This window comes from Passer montanus, unplaced genomic scaffold, assembly GCF_014805655.1.
Source record: "Passer montanus isolate IOZ18808 unplaced genomic scaffold, ASM1480565v1 scaffold40, whole genome shotgun sequence".
Classification (NCBI taxonomy): domain Eukaryota; kingdom Metazoa; phylum Chordata; class Aves; order Passeriformes; family Passeridae; genus Passer; species Passer montanus.
This window is the reverse complement of record NW_024368819.1, coordinates 6,626,072-6,647,501: the sequence shown is the minus strand read 5'-3', so window position 1 is coordinate 6,647,501 and position 21,430 is coordinate 6,626,072. Positions and strand designations below refer to the sequence as shown.

The 21,430-nt window shown below is 36.3% G+C and overlaps 1 protein-coding gene across 6 annotated transcripts in view; it reads left to right on the top strand.

The window, feature by feature from the left end:
• BIRC6 (baculoviral IAP repeat containing 6) overlaps positions 1-21,430 on the top strand; it is a 174,457-nt gene that overhangs the window by 27,981 nt on the left and 125,046 nt on the right. For all 6 annotated transcript variants that reach the window (XM_039718798.1, XM_039718795.1, XM_039718797.1 and 3 more), the window contains exons 11-16: positions 8,591-8,740; positions 11,975-12,200; positions 16,440-16,600; positions 19,491-19,622; positions 20,860-20,991; positions 21,242-21,420. In XM_039718798.1, coding sequence (XP_039574732.1) covers positions 8,591-8,740; positions 11,975-12,200; positions 16,440-16,600; positions 19,491-19,622; positions 20,860-20,991; positions 21,242-21,420 — 980 coding nt within the window. The remainder of the gene's footprint in view (positions 1-8,590; positions 8,741-11,974; positions 12,201-16,439; positions 16,601-19,490; positions 19,623-20,859; positions 20,992-21,241; positions 21,421-21,430) is intronic.

Sequence of the window (21,430 nt, the reverse complement as noted above, 5' to 3'; positions counted from 1 at the left end):
TTATTGATTTTACTGTATTTGGATTATGTTAGAGAATTTAGAATCTAAATTTCAAATTCTACTGAACTTGCATACAGTTTAATGGTCTAGGAAGCATGACTCTAGTTAATTCCTCGCCTTAAATGTCAATTTTAATCTTTAGAATGGCAGTAATTCTTGCAAGTGTCTTAATTCTTGAAGAGGCACAGGTTTTCTTAAGTCCAAAACAAATTAAAGTGATTCTTGTCTGAACTTACATACAGTTTAATGGTCTAGGAAGCATGAACTCTAGTTAATTCCTCACCTTAAATGTCAATTTTAATCTTTAGAATGGCAGTAATTCTTGCAAGTGTCTTAATTCTTGAAGAGGCACAGGTTTTCTTAAGTCCAAAACAAATTAAAGTGATTCTTGTATGTAATTATTTCTGTGATAGAGAAATCCCATTTCAGAAAAATGTCTTCTGCGTGTAATTGATGATATTCAAGAGAGCAGAGAAGATAATGCTTTCATACCTTATCCCAGTGTATTTTCATTCAGGTAGCATGCTTCTGGTTCTGCTTCAGCTTTTTGCAATTGGGATTGTACTTTGTTGAGTGTTAGAGCCAGACTATTGATGCAGTATTCTTTTTTTTCCAAATGAACACAAGGCATTTTGGGGGGTGGGGGGGGGCAGGTAGGAGAGGAGTGTAACTCAAGTCCAGGTAACAACTACTTTGTAAAAGTCCCTAAAGCAGCACACAGCTCCCTGCTTCCTTGTGTCACATTGGAGCACTGGAACCAGCTCTGGGTATCATCCAGCTGAGTTCCTCCATGTCCCAGTGTTCTGTTTAGTTCATCTGCAGTTGATTGCAGCTGTGGAGGAAATGCTTAGGCTCTCAGAGGGGCTAAGCTGATGGTGTGGTTTATGCATTTCAAATAAATTCCCACCAATATTATGTTGAGCTTCTTCTTTACTAGAAGAATTGAAATTCATACCTTTTTTCTTTCATGACAGTGTCACACTAATTATAAAGTCCTCCTGTGAGCAGTTGTTAAATCAGATTTACTTGTTATTTCCAGCAGATAAAGCCAAGTCTATTGTAAACATCTCAGTTTCCTTAAAGGCTCCAAGTTTCTCAGTCGCCTACAAAGATTTCTAGAAGTGGGCATTTCAGATTTGCTTTTTAAATACTAATGAAAACATTGCAAGTTAGTAACTAGTATTTATGTTTGCATATTCCCAAGGGTAACATTCATATTTACTAAATTGTTCTCTTTCAGTGACTGCTTTTGAAGAAATATCTATTAAACTGTTTCAGCTGTATTTAATAATGAGTGCTTTTTCCTAGTTCAAATGGAACTCTAACTGAAAGGTTAATGCCTTTGAACACTGTTCTATCATATCATGTCCATGTGTCCTGGTTTAGGGCAAATTTGGGAGAAAACCTTCAAAGGGGTTCTTCTAGAAAGCAAATTCAAGTGGGCCCTCCCCCAACTGGTTCGGGAAAAGACTTCCTTGGAGAAAAGTTGAAAAAACCTGTTTATTTAACAGGCAAGGCATTCACCAGCACAAAAAATGGACAATATTGAACAACAAAACTTCCTGCCAGTCTGAAGAGATGACAAATTCAGAAGTCCCCTTGGCAGTCTGTAGCTCACTCAGTTTGTTGTCAGTCCCTCTGGCGCGGCCCAGGCCAGGCCCGGTGGGCTGCAGGTGTGAGTTCCAGGTGCTCTTCTGGGTTTTCAGTCCAGAGCAGGTTTAAACAGTTCTAAGAAAAATAAAAACCACAGTCCAGGGAACTTCTCTGCCTCAGCTAGCTAAAAGCTAACTAAAAGCAAAGGAGAGCTCTCCCTTGCTGTCTGTGCTGCAGGAGCAGGAATGTGGAGGAGTGAGTGCAGGTCCTGATAACAAACTCTGCGCTTCTTCTCTCCCCCACTCCGCTCTCAGAACCAACCTTAAAGGTGCAGAACTTATTTCTGGGTTAAACAGACAAATGGGGATACAAGCATCATAAGGTCACTCCAGGACAATATTTTTTGTCATAATATTTTGACCGTATCAAACTGAAACTGCAATCTCATTGAAAAGACCTCCAAACAGAATTTTTTTTCCTAGAATTTTATTACTATCAATTTCTTTCATCAAATGTTTTGCCTTTCTTTTGTTTTAAGATTAATGATAAAAGTTAAAGAGCTTATTGTGCATGGTACGTTTCCATCCAATGCTAGTGTGTATGATAATCATATTCTAGTAGCTTTTGGTATTACCTAAACCTCTTTGGGGTGTGGAGCTTAAGATGTACACGTCTCTTGAGCTCGAAGCATTTATTCTGTGTGTGTAGTAGTATTTTGTCTCTGCCTAGATAATTACCATCTCTGTTACTGACTGGAGAATACTTCCATCTTCCTTGTAATGGACAAGCACATCATTCTGCTTTTGCAGTAAATCTCTCTCAGTATTATAATACCCATCTATTCATTTATCAATAGCTTTTTCAAATTTCTTTTGTTCATGCTGCCCTTAAGATAACTGAAATTTTGGGGTATTTTTTCTTCTGTAGCCCAATATTCTATAGGTGTCAAGTCAGCCTGCAAGGGTCCTCTTTTGAATATAGTACTTTGTTTACTTTAAAAAAAAATAAATCCACTGGTTATTCTTATCGTTCATTTACATCCACTATACCTCTGTATGGAACTTCTATTTTCTGCTCAGCCATGGGCTTTGGAGTTCATTATTTTCATTGCTTAAATGTCTTTAGAGGCTTTCAATTTCTGTTCCTTTTTGAGCATATCAGTCATTGTTACATTTTTCTCACTTTCGAGAAATTAAGTCCAAAGCCGTCATAAATACTTAAGGGTCAATGTCCTTAAGAGGTCTGAATTTCAGGATCTGATGCTAGGTGTGTCTGAAGCCTCAGAGTCAAAATATTTATGCCAAATTGCATCACTTGTAAAATAATGACTGAACTGAAAGGTTATAAATAAGGCATAAAAGGTATAAAATTCAGTTGCACTAGAAGAAAAAGCAAATCAAGAACCTCAACTAGTAATAGAACTTCTTAAATCCTCTATCTTATTGTATGTTTGAATAGCTTAGTATATGAAATTAGCTTTGCATAATTTTCCTTGTCTTGAATAATAGTTGTCCTTTAAACTTTTGCTTTAAATGGGTAACATTTCCTGCTTAGCTAGGTGGCTGAAGATGGAGGGTTGTGCTGTTTGGTTTTTTTTTCCTTGAGTGCTATTTTCTTAGGCTTTTTCACAAATCACTTAGAGGTGTTTGCTCCTCTGGGTTTACTGCCACAAGTGGGACAATGCCTGCGGTCTGACAGCATTAGAAAGATACACTGAAAGTAGAATAACTCTATTCACTGATGTGTTCAACATTATTCCATGTAGAAAGGAGCTTGTAGTGCAAAGACATAAATGAAAATTTTAAGTGAAAGTTTTGGAGCATACATACTTTGGAAATGCTTGGATGATGTTGCAAATGAGCATGAGCAGTGTATTTTTTCTTGTTTGCTTGTTTGAGACATTGGAGTAGACTAAGAGGTACTTTAATGTCAGAAAGTTCTGAATGCAAAATAGCATTTTCTTCTGTTCCTCCTGCTTGTTGATGTATTATTTTCATTGGTAGATTATATAAATTTTTTTCATAGCTGCCTCTGAGATATGACTGAAAAAGAAACCTATGTGTGAATGGGTGCTTCAGATCTGGAGTGGTTTTATGGAAAGATGTTTTAGACCTGCATTTGACATCATCCATCTTTGTGAGCCATACTTCAGAATGTTACCTCTTGATGTTAGCTTCAGGTATTTACCTGTTTCTGCAAGGATTACCTGAGCTTGACCTCTGGGGGAGAGTGTGCAAGTATGTTCTTGGTTCTAGTTCTCTTAAGCAAACATAGTGAACTTTAATCTCTTGGAATTTTGCTTTCTTCTCTTTGCCTTGGCCAAGGTAGATTATTTAATTTAAGAGAGATATTTAATATCTCTCTTAGCAGTGCTTTGTCTGCTGTCATATGAGGGTACAGATGTTTTCTCTTGTGTCATGAGTAAGAGAGTCTAAACTCTGCTTTTATGGCATTCAAAATAATAAGTAAGAAAATAAGTAATTTCTTTATTCTAAAACAAGGCAGCAGGTACTGTTTTTAAATAGAGATACTGCTCCATGGTGGTCTTTTGATATTTAAAATTTATTATCTTGTGTTTAAGAGGGTCAGATATAGTTTCTTATTGCTAGATAGTGCTCACCTGAAATTTTGAATCTGTTACATTATAACATTTTAATGGTGCTACAATATAACAAGAGTTTTTAGTCCCACCCTTTTGTTGGAAAAATATTTTTTCAGGCTGGATTTTGGTATGTCCAGAGTGAGTTGCCTATGCTGATATTTCTTACCTGCAAGCCAAGCAGAACTGGATGGCACTTGGATACATTTGAGAATTGACTCCCCCAGATCTCATGCATTTAATTTATAGCAGCTTTCTAAATAGTTCAGTAGTCACACTCCGTAGTTCCTTTCTGATTTAATTTGGATATCTTACTTGTGTCTTCCTTGTCATTAGGCTTTGTCTGCCCTGTATAAGGTAGTTTTTGAAGTTCAGGAATCAATTCAGTATTTAAATTTTCTGCCTTTTTTGGTAATGGAGTCTAATAGGATTTGAGAGAGGTCAAGTTTTTTTCCATTTCAGAATTAGTATTGGAAGTGATGCTAAGATCTCATCTTCAAGTCAAGGTCAATTATACTTACCCATTCAGAAACAGACTACTCATCACCATTCTCAGACATCTTCAAGACAGAAATTTAACAGTCTGCTCATGAAATTTCTCCTGCTGCCTGCTGTCCTTGATGATGATTTTTTTTCACTAGTGTTTAGCCTCTGTCATCTTTGTCACCGAGTCGTATCTGTTGTACCATCCATTATGAATATGGCAAAGAGATTTCTTCACAAAAGGAGGGAAAGACAAAGTTTATTTAGGTGCTATCCTCCTCCAACCATTTATTTTCTCAAGCTGAGTATCTCCAATCCTTTCAAAATTACAAAAGAAGAAAAAAACCAGCCTTTACTTTCCCCTTCCGAAAGATCTGATCAAGTCAGTCCACAACTTTCTTGATGAGATATGCAAAACCAGACCGGGTAATCCTACAGATGAATTCCTCAACCAGCTCTGGAGTTTGTACATACCGTGTGTGTGTATACATAGTGGAATGTTTGCACTTTTGAGCAGGAAATTGAATGAGGTTTATTATCTGACTGACAAGAACTTCTCTTAGAGAACTGCTGTCTAGCTGTTTTTTTTTTTTTTCCATCCTGTAACAGGGCTTTTAATTATTTCTTTCTAGGCATGGTAACTTTCGCTTGTCCCTATTCAATTGCATTTTATTTTTTCAAAGTTGAGGCAGAATTTTATAACTAAAATCTCCTAGAGTGGTTTAAATTGAAGTGTCTCCAAGTGAGGTTTTGGGACAGCTTTCTTGATGGCATTTTTCAAGTGTTCTGAACTTGCATATTTAGAGCTAAACAATGACAAGAGGAGGAGGGGACTAGAAATTAATTAGTGCATAGTTGCCTGTGGTATGGCTTTGTTTTCTAATTCCTTTTAATTAATTGTATATTGTTCAACTCTGTCATTGTGTTGTGATTTGCTAATGACAATGGTGTCACTCTTCCCAAACTCCTTCTAGAGTGCAGGAACATCTCACCTGATTGGCTTTGACTGGAGTGGCTTTAGTCTCTGGCATGCTCTCTGGCCTGTTCCAGTACTGCTTTCCTGTAACCAGGAACTGTTTTGCCAGAAGGAAGCCTGTGATTTATTTGAATAAATTAATGATTTTTGTGTTCTTTTTGTATTGCCACCAGGTTCTTGAATCTATGCAAACTGCAGGTTTTAAATACAGTTCAGAATTAAATTAACAATGTTTTGATTGTGTTACCTGTTTTTTGAAGGAAGTATAATGATGCTAGTTTCCAATTTGTCTCTTTTGTGATAACTGAGTAAGTCAATGTCAACTTTCATATCTTCTTGGTAGTACAACAGAAATATTGATTGCCTCTGTTGAAGTGATGCAAGCAGGGGAGCCTTCAGATAAACTACTACTTGAGATGTTTGCTCCCTGGCTAGAATTAGAAAGCACTGGAGGACTCGCTCTTTCAGCATAGTGCTACAACCAATAGTAGTAACACCAAAAAAAACCCAACAACAACAACAACAAAAAAACCAACAAAAAAAAAACCCACACTAAAAAAAAAGAGCATTGCTTTCTGCACAGATTTTTTTCACTGGCACTTGACTATTGGAACTACAATATCATTGAAACAAATAATGAAGTATGCATCATCAGAAAATCATCTTTGGATGTTCTGTGAGAGGAAATGCCTACTTTGTGATACAGTGGCAGAGCCAGCTACATCATTTTGGAACAGTGTGCATAAGCAGAGGCTAATACTGTACAACTTAAGTTCACGGTAAACTTCTTTGCAGAACCTTTCAGAAAACAAAAAAGAGGAAGTGAAGTATCTCAGTTTTAGCACAGACTTTTTCTTGGAAAAGTGTTGGAATCTTTCAGGAATGCAGGGATTATGACTATTCTCTTGTATGGAAAAAATGGTAAGGACATTTTTGCTGCTGAGCAGTAAACAAAGTGATATACGAGCTAAGGTTTGACTTACTACCAAATGAAGCTGTCAACATCTGTGTTTTCTAATGTGTCTCAAATTCTCTTTGAAGTTTGAGGAAAATTGCTTATTTATGAGCTGTTTAATTTCAAGGAAACTCAAAAGTCTTAGTTGCTAGAACTATTTTTTTCCCCCTCCACTCTTGAGGTCTGCTTGGGATGTACTCACTGTTCTGCACCAAGGATGTGTGGTTTGAGACTGAAAGGGGAGGTACAGGCTTCTTAGTGGATCTCAATTAGCAAAGACCCACCAAGAAATGGCTTAATGGAATAGCTGTTTTGAGAAGATAGAATGAAAAGATAAATAAATATAGTGAGAAAATCTCCCATCCTTTCAGATCCCAGGAATACTACTTTTGTACATTACCTAGACCTGGATTTTCCCACAGCACAATGTACTCTTTCCTGTCCGTAGAATTGTTCTGACAATTTTGGTCATTTGAGCAATTTGTTTTTCTATCTTCATAAAAGACTGAGTTATAAAGCCATTTGTTGTCAGGCCTTTCTTAGTGAGTTCTCAAAAAAACCCCAAACTGTGGGAGTTCCCTCTGTGCCTCACATCTTTTCTCTGAGCCTCACACTGTCCCTGTGCCTCTCTTTCACTCTGTTTTACTCCCCTCACAGTACAGGACATATACCTGCTTTTATCTTGGCGTTCTATTACATTTTTATTCTCAGGTTTTTTGTTTCAAATTACTTGGATATTTTGTACAACAGGGTTTGTCATAATGTTAGTCAGATGCTGAAGGTCAGTCAGATAATTTTTCAGAAAAATCACATTAAGGCCTATGCTTGGATTTGCCTCTTGAATCCTGTTTCTTGAATTCGACTTCTTGTAACTTCTGGAACTGGAAACAGCTCTTCTCACCCCCCTCCCCCAGCATGTGAAGTTAAACATTCTTTCTCAGTGACTTAGAGCACAAGTTGAAGGAGGAGCGAGGATCAGCTGAGAGAGCTGGGGTTGATTAGTCTGGAAAAAAGGAGGCTTAGGGATAACCTTATGGTTCTGGACAACTACCCGAGAGAAGATTGTAGTGAGGTGTGGGTTGGCCCCTTCTCCAAAATAACAAGTGACAGGATGAGAGGAAATGGCCTCCAGCTGCTCAAGGGGAGGTTTGATGTTAGGAAAAATGTTTTCACAAAAAGGGTTGCCAAACATTGGAACAGGCTGCTCAGAGCAGTGGTGGAGTCTCTCTCCCTGGAGGTATTTAAAAGATGTGCAGATGTGGCTTTTAGAGACATGGCTTCGTGCTGGACTTGGCAGTTAATGGTTGGATCTTAGCACTCTTTGGTTCTTTGACTTCTCTGTAAATGATAGAATTGACCTATGTGTATCCATAGTGGTGAATAATGGGAAACCTCCTTGAATGATTTCAAACTTCCATCAATACATTGTGTCCAGTGAAAATTTTGGACTTTACTCTTTTGTCTGTTGACTTGATCAGTGTTTTAATTCTAGGTTTGATGAAATAATGGGGAGAGCTCCTTAGTTAGGAGAATTCAGAGAAATTAGTTTAATTTTCAGAAATTGAATTTTAAAAGGAAGTTTAGGCATTCTGTACAGATGAGGTAGTGTAGGCCTTCACTTGACATGGTAGAATATTTTCTGTTATAAGCATAATTTGGATTATGGGAAGTGTCATAACGGTTGAGATTTTTGGTTTCTATTGAGGTTTCCATTGTTAATTGTCTTTTAAAACTCATCCCCCAATATAGTTTATACCTTTGATGCCATTTGCAGCTTCAGTATTTCTGTAGTTCTGTTTTGCATTTGTCCTGAAAAAAATGAGTAGTAATAAAGCAAAATAAGTCCTGTACAATTTCACTTTTCAGGTCCTGCATAAATACTGTCATAATTGCATAGTAGTTTAAGTGCAAGCGTGTCTTGTGAGTTGAATTTAGCTGTATGCCTGTCCAAACTTTCTTCTTTTGTTGTCTGTGATGATTTTAGGTGGAGAACTTCATTTCCTTCAGATTGGAGGGACCTGTGATGACATCGATGAAGCTGATATACTTGTAGATGGATCCCTTACCAAAAGTGTAGACCAGTCATCAGAAGGCACCAAGCCCTTATCCAACCCTTCTAGTCCAGGCATTACAGGTAAATTGCACATGTGTACATGGATCAGAATACTTTTGTTATTTTTTAAAGCTGCATCTGAACGTGACTTGCAATTATTTAATAGCGTGCTGCTTGGTAATTTTTTTGCTGCCTGAAGTTAGAGTTCTGTAGTTGCTGTATGTCTGTCACTGGGTGTGTACAAGCATAACACTTCTGCAGTTCCTGATTTAAAAAAACAAAACAAAACAAAACACTTTGACTTTTTCCAGTCTCTAACTTTGACTTTTTCCAGTCTCTACGTGTGATTTTGAGTGTGGCAGACTATATTTGTGTGACCCCAATTTTATTCCTCAAGAGTCAGTCAAAGGAAGGGATGTTTTTTATTGTAAGTCTACTTGAAAACAACATTACAGCAGTTGCTTTAGGGTCTGAATTTCTCCTGCTTCTCCTCTTTTTCACCAAAGAAGCCATTCCTGAAGTTTGAAGATCACTAGAAAATAAAGTGTTGTACATATGTGGTGGGGGAAAAAGTCTATGGCTTTCTTCTGCACCCTTCTTTTGCTAATAGCAAATAAGCAAAAAACTATAGATGTCAAGGATGTTCTTCAGGGGATGCACTCCCTGTATAGTAGCTTATCAGCAGAGATAAGTGACTTCCAAGCAAATGGTAACTCTCACTATCTTATCACTATGAGTCAAATAGCTGATCATTACTGTTTAAATGCTGCCAGTACTATAAAGGGAATTTTTTTTCTTTTTTTTATCTTGTTCCCATCTAGCCTTCACTATAGCCTTGAATATGACTTATTGGAATAAGAAATTAATTTATTTATGTATAGACTTCAAAGTAAAAGTAGCTGTATCTTTAGGTTGTCCACAAGCTGCAGATCCTCCTTTAAGTAGTCATATAATTTAGACATTGTAGTATTGCTTGATCTTGTTCTGTAACTGTTTCCAAAGAGTTATTAGGTACATGGGAATCATTCAGATAAACTGAGTACTATTTTGCTGTGGTGTCAAACTGAGTCACTAAAAGATCTGAGAGAAGCTTAATAATCACAAGAAATGAAGGGTCTGGGTGGGAGTTGTTGAACCAAATAGTTGCAGAACTCTTGAGGATACTAAAGTCAATAATACAGGACTCAGCATAGATGAGAATGATTGTTAGGGCTGTGTAAACCTCTTCAGTACTCACATTGTCAGTACTTGTGTGGATCGTGATCAGCCTTTGATTTATAATGTCAGTATTGCTTCTCTTTTGGTCTTACATACTAAAATACAGAAAAAGTGTTTTCTTCCACTTTTTTCTTAGCATGTTTTTCAGACAGAGACACAGCTCAAGAGAAAGGCTTCTGTTCAGGGAAATGAAATCCTACAGCAAGCAGAAGCTTCTACTCATACATTGTTCCTTTATATTGTGGGCTTTGTGCATTTGTTTTTCTCTGTTGTTTACATTCTAAAATGTGTTTCTTGCATTTTATTTTCTAGCCTGAATTTGCATCTTGGATGCATATTAAATTTTATTGTTTTAAGAGAAAATAAGTTGATCTTATAGCAATCATAGATTACTGTTTCCTTTTAAGGAACAGAGGGTTTTTTTGTGGTGAAGTAATCTAAAATAATGCCTTTTTTCAAAGTGAGTTAAAAAAGAGTATTAGTCTTACTCACCAATTTAAAGCCTGTTTTCAAGTTTGGTGTTAGAACTTTGTCTTGTTATAACACTTTGTTAGAATATAATCAAAGTCTTGTAATTTTTAAAAGAAGCCAAGTATACTTGACAGCAGTGGAAAGTTAAGTCCTTAATTTTTCAGTTTTAGGCATTGATTACATGTATGTAGTTGCTATGAATACTCTGAATTTGGATTTGTTTGTGTTGGAGGAGGAAGGAGAATGAAGCAGAAAAATCCAGTCTGCTCAAAGATAGGCTTGTTGTACAGTTTGAGCAATGATCTCACTTCTCATTGCAGTGTCATCCAGCTAATGAGGTTCACATTTGGCAGTTAAAAAGTAATGGTCTTTGCTGTATTATTGAAATTCAATTTCTAAAGTATTTCTAATTTCTTTGGCATTTTCCTGCCTCTGAAATTGAAAAGTAGAAATTATTATAGTTGCAATGAGAGTGAATTTATTACCTGTCCAAGCCTCTCACCTTCAAGTCAACCTGGACTGTTTTTCAAGATACTCTTTAGGTTCAGGCTTTACTGCAAGGGTGGTGTTTGTGTTGGTGTGTTATCATCTCCTCACCCCGAGTGGTGACAGTAGCAGTCAGGTAGCAAACTTTCTCCTTTTGAAAACCATTGTTTCTTTACTAGTAAAAGCTTTTCCTTCAAAACACGTTTTTAAGAGGAAATGCTCAAAATAGTAGGAAATATACATTGTGCATGTCTTATTTTCCCTCAAGTTTGGTTGGCTGGTTGGTTGGTTGGGTTTTGTTTGGGTTTTTTTCTCTGTTTTTGGTTTGGTTGGGGATTTGGGGGTTGGTTAGGGGTTTTGTATGTCTGAGGAAATCTGATTATCAGTTTTTGGTTTCTCTTGCGGTTCATTTAGGTCCTGGGATATTTTTGTTTTCAATACTTCAATTAATATCCTTGTTTCCTTGGTTCAAGGCATAAATATAAAGACAGGAAGACAAAATAATTGTCCAGGCCCAGTGTCTTTTAAGTGCTTAAATCATGTTTGTTTTTCCTTTACCCTTCTTTTAAGGTAAATTGGGAGTACCTATTAAAGCTAGAATATTCTAGTAATCCACCATAAAACAAGTCAATATTGATAATCAGAGGCCAAAGTAGTGTTTTAAACAGTGATAAAAATGCATAGTAATTCTGTTTGTCTGTTTTTATGAAATAAATTTTTTTATCTGAGTCAGTAGGGATATTAAAAAAGTGTTTAATCAGCTTTACATCTTCAAAGTATAGCTGGCTAATTACTTATTCCTGATGCCTCTGGCTGAATTCCAAACAGCATGCTCAGAGGTCTCAGTATTTAGAAAATTTATTCTAAGTGAACTGCCTTCAAAGGCTACAAGCTTCAAGGCTGGGATATTTGGTTGCTTGTGTTGGGATTTTTTGTAGCTTTTTTTTGGTTTTGTTTGTTTAGGGTGGTATTTTGGGGGGGTGGGGAGTTTATTATTACTGTTTTTTAGCTAAAAAACCTTCATATGACTTATAGTTAATTTTGCCCATAGCAGTTCTGATGTATTTCGGAGTGTTTTTTATAGGATGTTCTGGAAAAAATATCTATGTAGTAATGAAAGTTTGTGCTATAATTATTCAGGAGTTGATCTTTTAGTGGACCAGCCATTCTCCCTTGAGACACTGACATCCCTGGTGGAACTGACCCGTTTTGAGACCTTGACACCTCGGTTTTCAGCCACTGTCCCTCCCTGCTGGGTGGAAGTCCAGCAGGAGCAGCAGCAAAGGCGGCACCCTCAGCACCTGCACCAGCAGCACCACGGGGATGCAGCTCAGCACACTCGCACTTGGAAGCTGCAGTCGGACAGGTACAGAGGGGAACAGTGCACGAGGCATTGTGTGCATTGCTGAACGAGCTGGTGTAGCTGTACAACCACACATCTCATGCAATTTCATTGTTTTTAACTAGTGTACAAGTTTAAGAAGATGTATTTGCAAAGAAGATAATCCCCATTTGGCAGTTCACAGTATAGGTTTTGGTGAGATTGCCGGAGGCATTTTGTGGACCTTGAAACAAATTGAAAAGTCAGGTTTTGAATTGGTGGAGTTTTAGTTGCCAAATGTGGTCATCACATTACATAGACAAGCACATTTGCCAGAATTAGAGCTATTCTTGATAGTTTCTGTAAAAGTCTGATTTACCCTTCTTATGTGTAGACACATTTTTAGTACATTGTTTAATCAGAAAATGCAAACTGTGGGTGCCAGTGTGACTGATTAATTGTCCTAAATTAAATAGTATTGTAATTTACTTTAAAATATGAAGGTAAAATCTGGTTTTATGTCTATTCAAGTTAAATTTTTATATATGAAACATATATAAAGCCGCTCCAGAACCCTAGTAGTGCTAAGGTTTAGGCAGTATTTTCATTTAAATGAACTGCACCAAGATGGTGTGTGTAGCAGGACTTAATTTTTCACGTGTGACATGAGAACTTGGAATTCCTCCGGGCTTCTAAATATGACTACAGCAGTGTTGCAGTCTCCTTGAAGGATTGCTTAAAACCTACCTGAAGTAGCTTTGCGTAGGTTTGTTTTGTGAAAAATGGTTGGAGAAACACAATATAGTTAGAATATTTTTTTTGTTTTATGAAGGGATGTGCATAAGATACTACAGGATTTTTAGGTCAGACTGCTACACATCTGTTCCACTGATGTTTAACATTTGGATTGTCATGTAGACTTGAAATAGCCGTAGAGTGAAAATAAGAGACCATGTGTGGGGCCAAAAAAGCATCTCATATTAATAACTGAAAGATAGCATGTGATAATGAAGCATTCCAGGTGGGAAAACAGCTAATAGATGCAGGCATTCCCAGGGCTGACACATAACAGGAGCTGGACGAGCTTTAAATAAATATTCATAAGCTACAATTGAAAACTTGCAATGCACTAGAGGCTTTAAAGCCTTTTTTTAACCTGTGGTTTTGCTTTATGTAAGTCAAATATTCTGTGTGTAGCAAGTGGAAGGGAGTTGGTTCCTTGCAAAATAAAATAAAAATTTTCCAGTTAAAACTATTGATTATCCAAATGTGTTCAACAACAGTTGAAAAGTAAAAAGTTATGATATGAAGTTACCAGGAGGCAAGCAGTGAAGGCAATAGCTGTTAATTGGAAGAGGATAAGTGGAAAATGAGCTTATGAATATTTTTCATTAGAGGAAAATAATTATGCCAGCTGCTAAATAAAACAGGGTTGTAAAGAGGAAAAGTTAGAAGTTTTGGTTTAGTACTGGAAATCTTTGACAGCTGCTATATGACTCATGATGAAAATTATTAAATTGCAGTCCCTTTGTTCTTAGGGAAGAGTCTTAAGATTGAAAGCCATGTTAGCTCTTAAGTGAAAGTTATCTGGGAAGAATAACTGATTGATTTCTGGATTATTTTTTTGGTCTTAATATAAGGTTCCTTTTATCTCCTTTTTGAGTGCCTCATACTGATACCTATCACGATGTGGGGTTACAGTGTTAGATGGATGAGTAATGCAATTTGATATGGTAATTCTTTTGTTTCTCAAATAGATAAGGAGATAATCCTGTAACTGTATTTTAGAAAATGGCATTGTATTACAATCTTACTTTGTTATTTTAAAAAGACTGTGCGCAAAGAAAAAGAAAAAGAGAGTGTGGTTTACCTTGTGAATTATCTAAATATCAGTATTGTCCCCTCAGATGTAATGTAACTGAAATGATAAATGAGGTTAACTCTTTTAAAAGAGGTATATGAATTCCTAATATGCATGGATAAAGCAGTGGCATCTGAGTTTCCTGGCTTGGTCTGAAATTTATGTAGGATGTAGTCATCTTACGGTGACTTATTTGAAAATATATGAAAGAAGGAAGAGGTAGATAATGATGTTCAGTTGTAGTGGAAGATCAGACAGCGAGATGTTCTAGAAAAACAATGAAAAAGTATGTTGGAAAATAATCCTGTAGTTTACAATGATGGTATAATGGTGCTTATAACACTGTATGGATTGTATGTTTTTCTTTAGAAAGATGCTATACATTTAGAAGGGTTTCAAAGGTAGAAGAGTTCCTAAAAGACTTTGCATTGGTTTATCTATTTAGGATAGATGTGCTAATATATGAGAAAATAACAAGGAAGTAAATTAATTGCTTGCTACTTTGAAACTTTGCACATGAATAAAGGATGTACTTAAAGAAACCAATGAGAAAGGAAACTTTAAAGTGGAGTCTTTTAACTATTTTAACTAATGACAGAATTAGATTTTGAAGTTTATTATCAGAGGTATAAGAAGATCTCTTAACTGCTGGATTAATGTGAGACCTTCATGGAGATTGTTTATTTCATCTGTGCCCATTGAGGATCTGCTGCTCATTTCTGTCAAAAATAGATTTCTGGGGTAGACAAATAACAGTTGTAATTCACTATGACTGTGTGCATTGCATACAACACATAGACTACAAAAGACTGCTGCAGACAAAGTGTTTTATTATTCATTTCTGGGTTTGTACCAGATCTTTAACTAAAACTGGATGAGCAGAATATTACTTTGTGTTTCAGAAGTCTGGCTCCTTTGAGTGTCTCACTTAGCCCATGCTTTGCATAATATGAAAAACCACCCCCAAGCATCTCTCTGTTTGGCACTGGATTACATGTTCTCCAAGCTAGAGGAAAGGCATGAGTGATTCTAAATATTTACTGCTACAGTTGCTAGCAGAGATTTTAGGGGTTTTTCCCCCCAGAGCAGTGGGATAAATTTTCATTATATTTTATTCACCGGTGTTCTTTGTACAGTTAACTGAAAATTCTTCACTGCTCCTTCTTGAATCATAACCACAAATTCTCTTGCTTCTGTCCATCTTTCCTTTCAAAATCTCTGCGTTTCTGTGCTGCTAGCTCTGGAAAGCTGGCGAGCCATTTCATTACTTGCACCTGAAATCTCTTTTAAGTTGTATTACATGTTCCTGAAGGACTTCTGGCCATCAGAGATAATACTGTAAAGAAATAAATACATTTGCACCATTCCTTAATCTATATTAAAATGGTTTTCTGTGCAATACTTTATGTGTAGCATGCTATTGAAGTTAAAATACCTATTTGTGAATTAGATGTTAGAAAGATGTCTCAAAAATATTTATAGCAGCATACTCAGTTTCTTAGTATTCTCAGTTATACAGTTATAAGTACAGCAAAGTTAAATTTTAAAAAATTATTTACTGCTAAATGAAGGAGATCAGGAAGTTCGGTTAGTTTTAAAAATGTACACAAGCAGGACAATTGACACATAATTAGTTTTATTTTCATTGCTCTTCGGTTTGAACTGTTTTTTGCAAAGCCCAGTTTATCAAACTGGAGTGGATCATCGAGGGGTACTTGTCTCAAGTTTACACTTTTAGTGTAAACCAAACTTGTCTTCAAAACAAAAATGTGACTTAGTAAAAGACAGCTGCACCCTTTTGCACAGCACAGGCTTTTGAGTGTCCACCTGGTAAGAAGCACTTTTCGTCCTCTTGTGAATTATCAAACGTGCTTTAAAAATACTTTGAAAATATTATTTTGGGTCTCCTGTATGTTGATTTTGTGCCACTGGAAAGTGACATTGTTAAGTGTTAAACAATGGATAAGGCAACTTGAAAGAGATTACAAGGTAGGTATCTCTGATCACTCTTTCATACACTTCACTACTTGATAGATCTTCTTGTAGTGTTGTGTTTGGTTTTTTTTATTCTTGTACTTTTTTTTTCCGTGGAAGTAAGTAAGTGCTGTTTATAGTTATATGGAAACAGTACTGCGATAAAGGTAAAAGGGAATCTTTCCACTTCTGCTTTTATGTGAACATTGCTTCTCTCTGTCATATCAATTGGCATTTTAACATCTTCACAAAATTAATGTGGTTATCTTGCAAGCTTTAAAGTTTGAAAGACTTCTTCAGAAATTCATATGGATGTCAACTAACACAAAATAAGTTTTTCTTCTTGCTAAAGAGAGTGTGCATAGATGCAGAATGGACTGTGTGATGCTGCCTGCATGATGGGAATGTTCTCTCTACACTGGGTCATTGTCTTCTTTTTTTCCTGACAGCAACAGCTGGGATGAGCATGTCTTTGAACTAGTTCTACCAAAAGCCTGTATGGTTGGACATGTGGACTTCAAATTTGTTTTGAATTCAAACATCACAAACATTCCCCAGATTCAAGTGACTTTACTGAAAAATAAAGCTCCAGGCTTAGGGAAAGTCAATGGTAAGAAAAAACTAGGCTATCTTTCAAAAGATAATTTCTTTTCTTGAACTCATTATTCTCTATGATGTGTATGAGAAAAATTGCTTGTAATTGTGTGTTTCACTTTTACTGATTTATTCTGTTTCCTGGTATCATGGGCTCTTTCCAATTATACTTGAATGTAAATTGGGGAGACAGACTGGGTAAACAGTTTCAAAATCTTGACATTTATGCAAATAAAAGTACATAGCTCAAAAAGACTGAACTCAGTTATAAGTCTGTACTGCATTAATCCTACAGTCATTAAAAATAAGTTGTCGATTGTAAATCATCCTAGAGATTGACTGATTAAGCAAATGGTGCTCTATTAAGGTCTCAATGTAGTTAAAAAAAACCCAAAACACAACAAAACAAACTAAATTATTCCAAGTCACAGAAGGAGATTATTTGCCAGTGAGAAAATAGCAAGGCTTTTCTTGATGGAAGTAAAAAATCCCATTGCTTCCTTGGGAATTCTCTCATCATTTGGCTCAGTGACTAAGCTATATGAAAGCTGCACAAGAAAAAATCCCATGGCTTCCTTGGGAATTCTCATCTTTTGGCTCAGTGACTAAGCTATATGAAAGCTGCAGTATGATTTCACCTTTTATTCTTGCAGCTTTGACAGAATAGACCAAAGTTAGGAACGATCTTGCCTTGGGAAGATTCCTAACTGGACTCTGCATCTTGCTAGCTCTTAGGGAACCTGTGAGGGGGTAGCATAAATTGAAAAGTCAGTTCTTTGATGTAGGAGTACCTCCACTGGGTTTTTCCTGTGGTGAGAGCATTTGTTTCATGTCCTGCTGCCTTGTCTACTAGGTGTGGAAAGTATTACATGCTGCAACTTCTTTTATTGAGGCATTAATTGCCTATCTTCATCTGGCCACCTCTTTTTCAAAAGCTTCTGGCTATTTCAGAGAAATCTTGCTGTTAGATATTAATAAATTGCTCGCTGGATATAAATTGTGTTGAGAAAAGCAGCAAGCATGATCATGAAAGCCCTTTTTCCTTCCTTTTCCTATTTTTTTTCAATTGCTGAGTAAGACCATCCCACTTAAACACAAGAGTAACAGTAATTTTCAAAAAGAAATACAGGCATTTCAAAGATCATTAACATGCTTTCATAAAACTTCACTCTGTAGCATCCCCCAGTGTTTAACAACAAAAAAATATGTGCTGGAGATGCTCTCTTAAATACTGTAAACTGGTTGTAAACCCAAGAACAAAATATTCTAGCATAGTAATATTGTTTGAGAAGCACTTATTCTTTTAGGGTTTGAGATGGTTGAGATTTAACAGAAGTGCTAGATGTGACTGCAGGACAGCAGTCAACAGGTGCTCTTTCAGTTTCTTCTTTTTTTTTTAAATCCTTGGTATAAAACCTAAATTTTAACATGGATAAGAAATTTGTTCCATCAAATAAAAAACCAGAAGAGATTGTCCATGTTTCTCTCCTGAATGGAACCTTTGTTTTCAGCATGATTTCAGTCCATTTGTAGATCTGGATATCAGAATTAATTTGAAAATCTTCACCTATGGAACAAAACAATAGAGGAAAAGCGAAACTCTTTTCCTTAATGCTTCAATTTTAAACACTTCTGAACAAACAGTTCCATGAGTTGGTAATTCCTTGGAGACATTTGATTTAACTGTGAACTAAATTGCCAGAGCTCTCTGTGAATGTTTTTCGGCAGAGCATACTGATCAGAAGACGTGACAGAGCTCTTCCAGAAAATGACATTTCACTTCCTTGCATGTAATGTACTGGAATTTGCTTTTTTATGTTGCAAGGCAGAAAAGGCATCAAATGTGGGGTCAGACAGTCTGGAAAGGTCTGGGGAATGTGAGAGCACCTGAAAGGCAGCCTTGGCAAAGTCTTTTTTATTTTTTATTCATAGGGTTGGAGATCCACAACTAACCAACATCTTCTCCAAGTGTAACTGCATTGCAGTTGTTTCCTTCCCTTTTTCAGTTTCTTGAGTTTTGGAAAAGGACTTTAATGACATTTCCCTTTTTTCTTTGCACTATGGAATAAAATAATAGGACGTTAATGATTTCATTATAAGGGAAGACAAAGCTAGGTAATTTATATATGTGATAGATCTTAACCAAAATGTTCCAGTCCTAGGGAGAAGTAATATTCAACATTGTTTGGCTTTTAGAAATGTATAAAAACCTCAGACTGAAATTAGATTAACTCTCCCCCCCGCAACTTCTCTCCTTCCAGAGGGAGAGAGAAAGGAACTAAAATTGTAAGACTATGAGATGTAGGGAAGATGTGCAGGGCAGAATTTATTCAGTCATTTTTTTGTATGACAGGAGCTCTGGAAACAGTTAAATATGTAGTGTGTAGTAATGGGAAGGCCAGAGGCATAATTCTTCTGTTTGGGAATTAATGGTTTTGGTCTGGCAGTTAATTCACTGTATATGCTTCTCGTTAATTTGCTTGCATGTCCGCTTCATCTATAATTCATGTGATCCATTTAATTGGAAAAAGGGCTATGTTTAAGTATTACCAAAATAATGTTTGATGTTCAGCAGGAGCAATCCAGTTATTTTAGGTTTAAATTATCAAACTTTCAATACTGGAATCTAATTGCTTAGGAGTAGTCTGCAGTTGATTATTAGGGGAAAAGAATTTGGGCAGTATTAACACAAAACAGGTTCTTTATAGGTCATTCAGAAATACTGTTTTTTAACTACTTGCTGCAACTTCAATCCATATGAAAAACATGTCTTTGTAGACTTGTGGGTTTGTATTAGAAATACTGCTGTGGGCAGAAGGTTGATAATTTTGCTATGAAAACTACCACTTCTGTTTTTCCTGAGCTTTGAGCAGTGTTTGAAATCATGCTAATATTTTTATTTCCAGAAGCAGCAGTAGATAGACAGATCGCATTTCCTTTATCTCCAGCTCATAATATAGAAGTGGAGAGAAATGGAAAACCAGGACTGGCAGAATTCAGTGAAGAAATGCAGTATATGGATGTAGAGGAACCACAATGTAAGTTTTATTGATCTTGTTTTACTTCACTTAAAATAGGACCTTGCTTTTTTGTTGTTTTAATGATAAATTTGAATTCCTCTGCAAAAATTTTTCAGACATTAAAATAGACTTATTTCTCAGCTGTATTCAGGGTTATTATTCTCTTTTTTCTGTTTGCTGTATGAGTTGAAAGTTAAACACAAACACACCAGAAATGTCCTAAACTACTAGAGAGGTTTGGTGCTTACAAGCAGATAAGTGTTTATTTGAATTTAGAAATCAAGTAGATTGATATGGCACCTTTCTAATTTAAATTGCTAGCCTGTTTCAGCAGTGTTTTACTTTGTTTCTTTGGCTAGTTTTAACATAATTTTTCCTTGCATACCTGGCTTTTGTAGAGATTGCTGCAGTAAACCAATAAGGAACAGAACCTAAAGAATTCATAACTAGGCCACATCACACTGTGCCCGTTCTTATAACTTTGTTGGTAACTAGCACTCTTCCACAAAATATCTCAGCCAGTGAAAGCACTGAGTGGGTCTGAGTGAGGAGAGCTGCAGACTAAAATTTGACAGTTGGAGTGACTCAGTTCTAGAGTGATGGATCTTTTTCTTGGTCCTTTCAACAGTCTTACTTTACACCTTCTTTTCTCTCATGTAATCAGCCTTATCTAGAGCATGACTGTCAAGGTCCTTTCCAACCCATCCCATTCTATGACCCTATGACTCCAAGAAAAGAGGGGTTAGAAAGGATGAAGGGAAGGATCAAAGGGGTGATAAAAGTGCTGAAAGGAGGTGTTTGATGCTGAGAAAGGAGTAGTAGATGAGTGAAGATGATTTCAGTAATTTGTATATCCTACAGAAGAAAGAAAGCCATCCTTATTTTAAATTTATTATTCATATTGTTTTGTATTTAAACAGTGTTGTCCTGCTTCAGTAACTACCCAGTAAGGATGGTACCTGTATAGATATTGGTTCTTTATTTCATCAGTTGTGTATTTTGTGGCTTTTATAAGCCAGTCAAGATATATATTAATCCATGAAATGCAACTGAAAATGGTTCTAAAACTGTCATTTACCTTTATTGATTTCACTGGGAAATGTCTTAAAAGTGAACTTCAAGTCTTTTTTAATGTACAGTTCTATGTATTTAGTGATCCGAGTTTGACATAGTGCATTTTTAATCCATGCAAGTGATCAGATTTTATGACTTAATTATGGCTAATTCAGATCCATATTACTTATATTATTGGAAGGTCTTAGACTGTGTCCATTTTTGGAGGAACACAAGGAAGATATACTTTGTGGTCCAGTATGGCTGGCTACTGGACTTGATCTATCAGGACATGCTGGAATGTTGACACTAACAAGTCCAAAGCTTGTTAAAGGTAAGCCAGTTTATTTTACTATTTGCATGAAGCCTGTGTGACTGAAGTGCATCTCCTATTTCTGTAGTCAGACATAGGTTTGTTATTTATTTTTACATTGACAATTTCTGTTGTATAACACCATAGTGAGTTGGTGTTTCAAATAGATGGTGAGCTACTGTAATTAACATGGTTGATCTGTTCTGTTTACAACTTACAATCTGTTTAAACTGTGAATTCTCCCTCCTCCTTTTTTCTTCTCTACTTTTAGGCATGGCTGGTGGCAAGTATCGTTCATTTTTAATTCATGTCAAAGCAGTGAATGACAGAGGAACAGAAGAAATCTGCAATGGTGGCATTAGACCAATGGTTAGAATACCTCCTCTAAAGCCTCAGACGAACAAGGGCCATTCACTTGCTTCATTGTTGGCAAAAGTTGCAGCAAGCAAGGTAATGAATA